Source organism: Corapipo altera, unplaced genomic scaffold, assembly GCF_003945725.1.
Source record: "Corapipo altera isolate COAL_440 unplaced genomic scaffold, ASM394572v1 193, whole genome shotgun sequence".
NCBI lineage: Eukaryota > Metazoa > Chordata > Aves > Passeriformes > Pipridae > Corapipo > Corapipo altera.
In genome coordinates, this window is record NW_020884996.1 from 952,714 (window position 1) to 954,352 (window position 1,639).

General features: G+C 39.0%; 1 protein-coding gene across 3 annotated transcripts in view; it reads right to left on the bottom strand.

The window, feature by feature from the left end:
* Positions 1-1,639, bottom strand: part of RANBP3 (RAN binding protein 3) — a 46,389-nt gene that overhangs the window by 26,975 nt on the left and 17,775 nt on the right. Inside the window, exon 2 of one of the 3 annotated variants that reach the window (XM_027666562.1) lies at positions 1,379-1,529. The exons of the other annotated variants lie outside the window; for them this stretch is intronic. Coding sequence (XP_027522363.1) covers positions 1,379-1,402 — 24 coding nt within the window. The 5' untranslated portion in view covers positions 1,403-1,529. The remainder of the gene's footprint in view (positions 1-1,378; positions 1,530-1,639) is intronic. 3 annotated transcript variants of the gene reach the window in all.

The following is a 1,639-nucleotide window of genomic DNA, read 5'->3' on the forward strand; positions in this document are numbered from 1 at the left end:
CTGCAGCACTGACACCCCCATACCCTGCCCAGCTGGCACAGCCATTGAGACAACCCTGCCATTAACAGCCTGTGAAGAACCTGAGCAGGGTTGGGGCACCCTAAAAGCCACGGTGCTGAAAAGCTGTAACGAGAAGGGTACTAGGAAATGGGGATGGGGATGAATCTGAGGGATCTGACAGGGATGGGAATGAATTCTGCTCCTTGTCAGTAGCCAGAATGATCCTCAGGATGAGCCAACCATCACCAGGGGTCTGGAGGCAGCAGGGAATGATTGGGAAACTGCAGCCAGCCAGACTGAGGCTGGAGATTACCAAAAAGAGGCAAAATAATGCCTAGAGAGAGGGTGTGGAAGTGTTTCCACATAAAAATAGCTAAATACCTTCTTATTCTTCAGCCATAATACACAGAATTTGGAGTAAAAAGGAGCAGGCATATAACTGTGAAATCATAAGTGGCATGGAAGATGCCAATGCAGTGACTGCCACAGAGCAAGAGCTGGAAGGATCTTGTTAAACTTTGCTATTAGAGGCTCAAAAGAAGTCCCGTCCAAAACTAAAGGGGACAAGAAGCTCCTCCTGCTAAACTTCCTGTCAGAAGATGCCATGGATCCCAGTAGCTCAACACACACATTCAGCAAGCAACTGGAGAAATTAGAAGAAAGAGGAAAAAAAAAAAAAAGAGCCTTACCAGAAATTTACACTGAGTTTTAGCTACAGATCAGAAAATTGCTAATAATGCAAGAAGAGACAAGAACATTCAACACACACTTGTGCTAGACACTTAAAAGTGGAAATGACAAATTAATTTTGCAAGTAATTTATATCAGTTTAGAACACGTAAAAGTGGGTTAAACATCCAACAGATTTTAATAACAGTAATTAGTGACAAGTATTCTAAAAAGTGAAATAAACATAACTCTGATTCCTATCCTGAGCAAGACTGGAATATATGCTTCAAGAACCACAAAAGAAACAAACCAGAAATAACAATTATTGCCAATCATCACTTTTACACCAAAAAGTCTGAAGCCAAGATGAGAATTTCATGGCCAAGTCAATACATAAAATTATATTAGAAAAAATATATTAAATTAATAAAAAACTATTGCAAGCTTCAGAATTTTGTGAACACTATTTAAGAGTGTTTAGTTGGTTTAAGTCATGGAAGACAAAACCAGCAAAGGACTCATGGATTTGTCAAAACACAACTACCCCAGGCAGAAGTTTATACAGCTGTGCTCAAGAAAGCATATTCAAGGGAAACTGCAAACTCCTAAAATTAATTTTAGTCTCCAGTCACAGATGCTATTGAAAGGGTTTCCTAATCTCCTAACTTCATGAATTCTGATCTAAGTTCTTGCTCAAAGTTCTTTGTACCTGGTGAACATTCACTCTGTTCATTTTTGCTGTAATGTTTTGTCTGGGATGTGTGTCCTTCCTGGAGCCTCCTCTTCTCTATAGGAAACACTCCTTATAAAGTATAGCTCTAGAGATAACTTGGAAAAAATCTGATCCTGTCTCCTAAATACTAAGGCAAAGATCAACAGAGAGATGAATAATGTTAGGAAGCCATCAACATAAACTCACCTTGCTCGGCCAGATCAAACAAAATCTATTTTATTAAAACTAAAAATAATC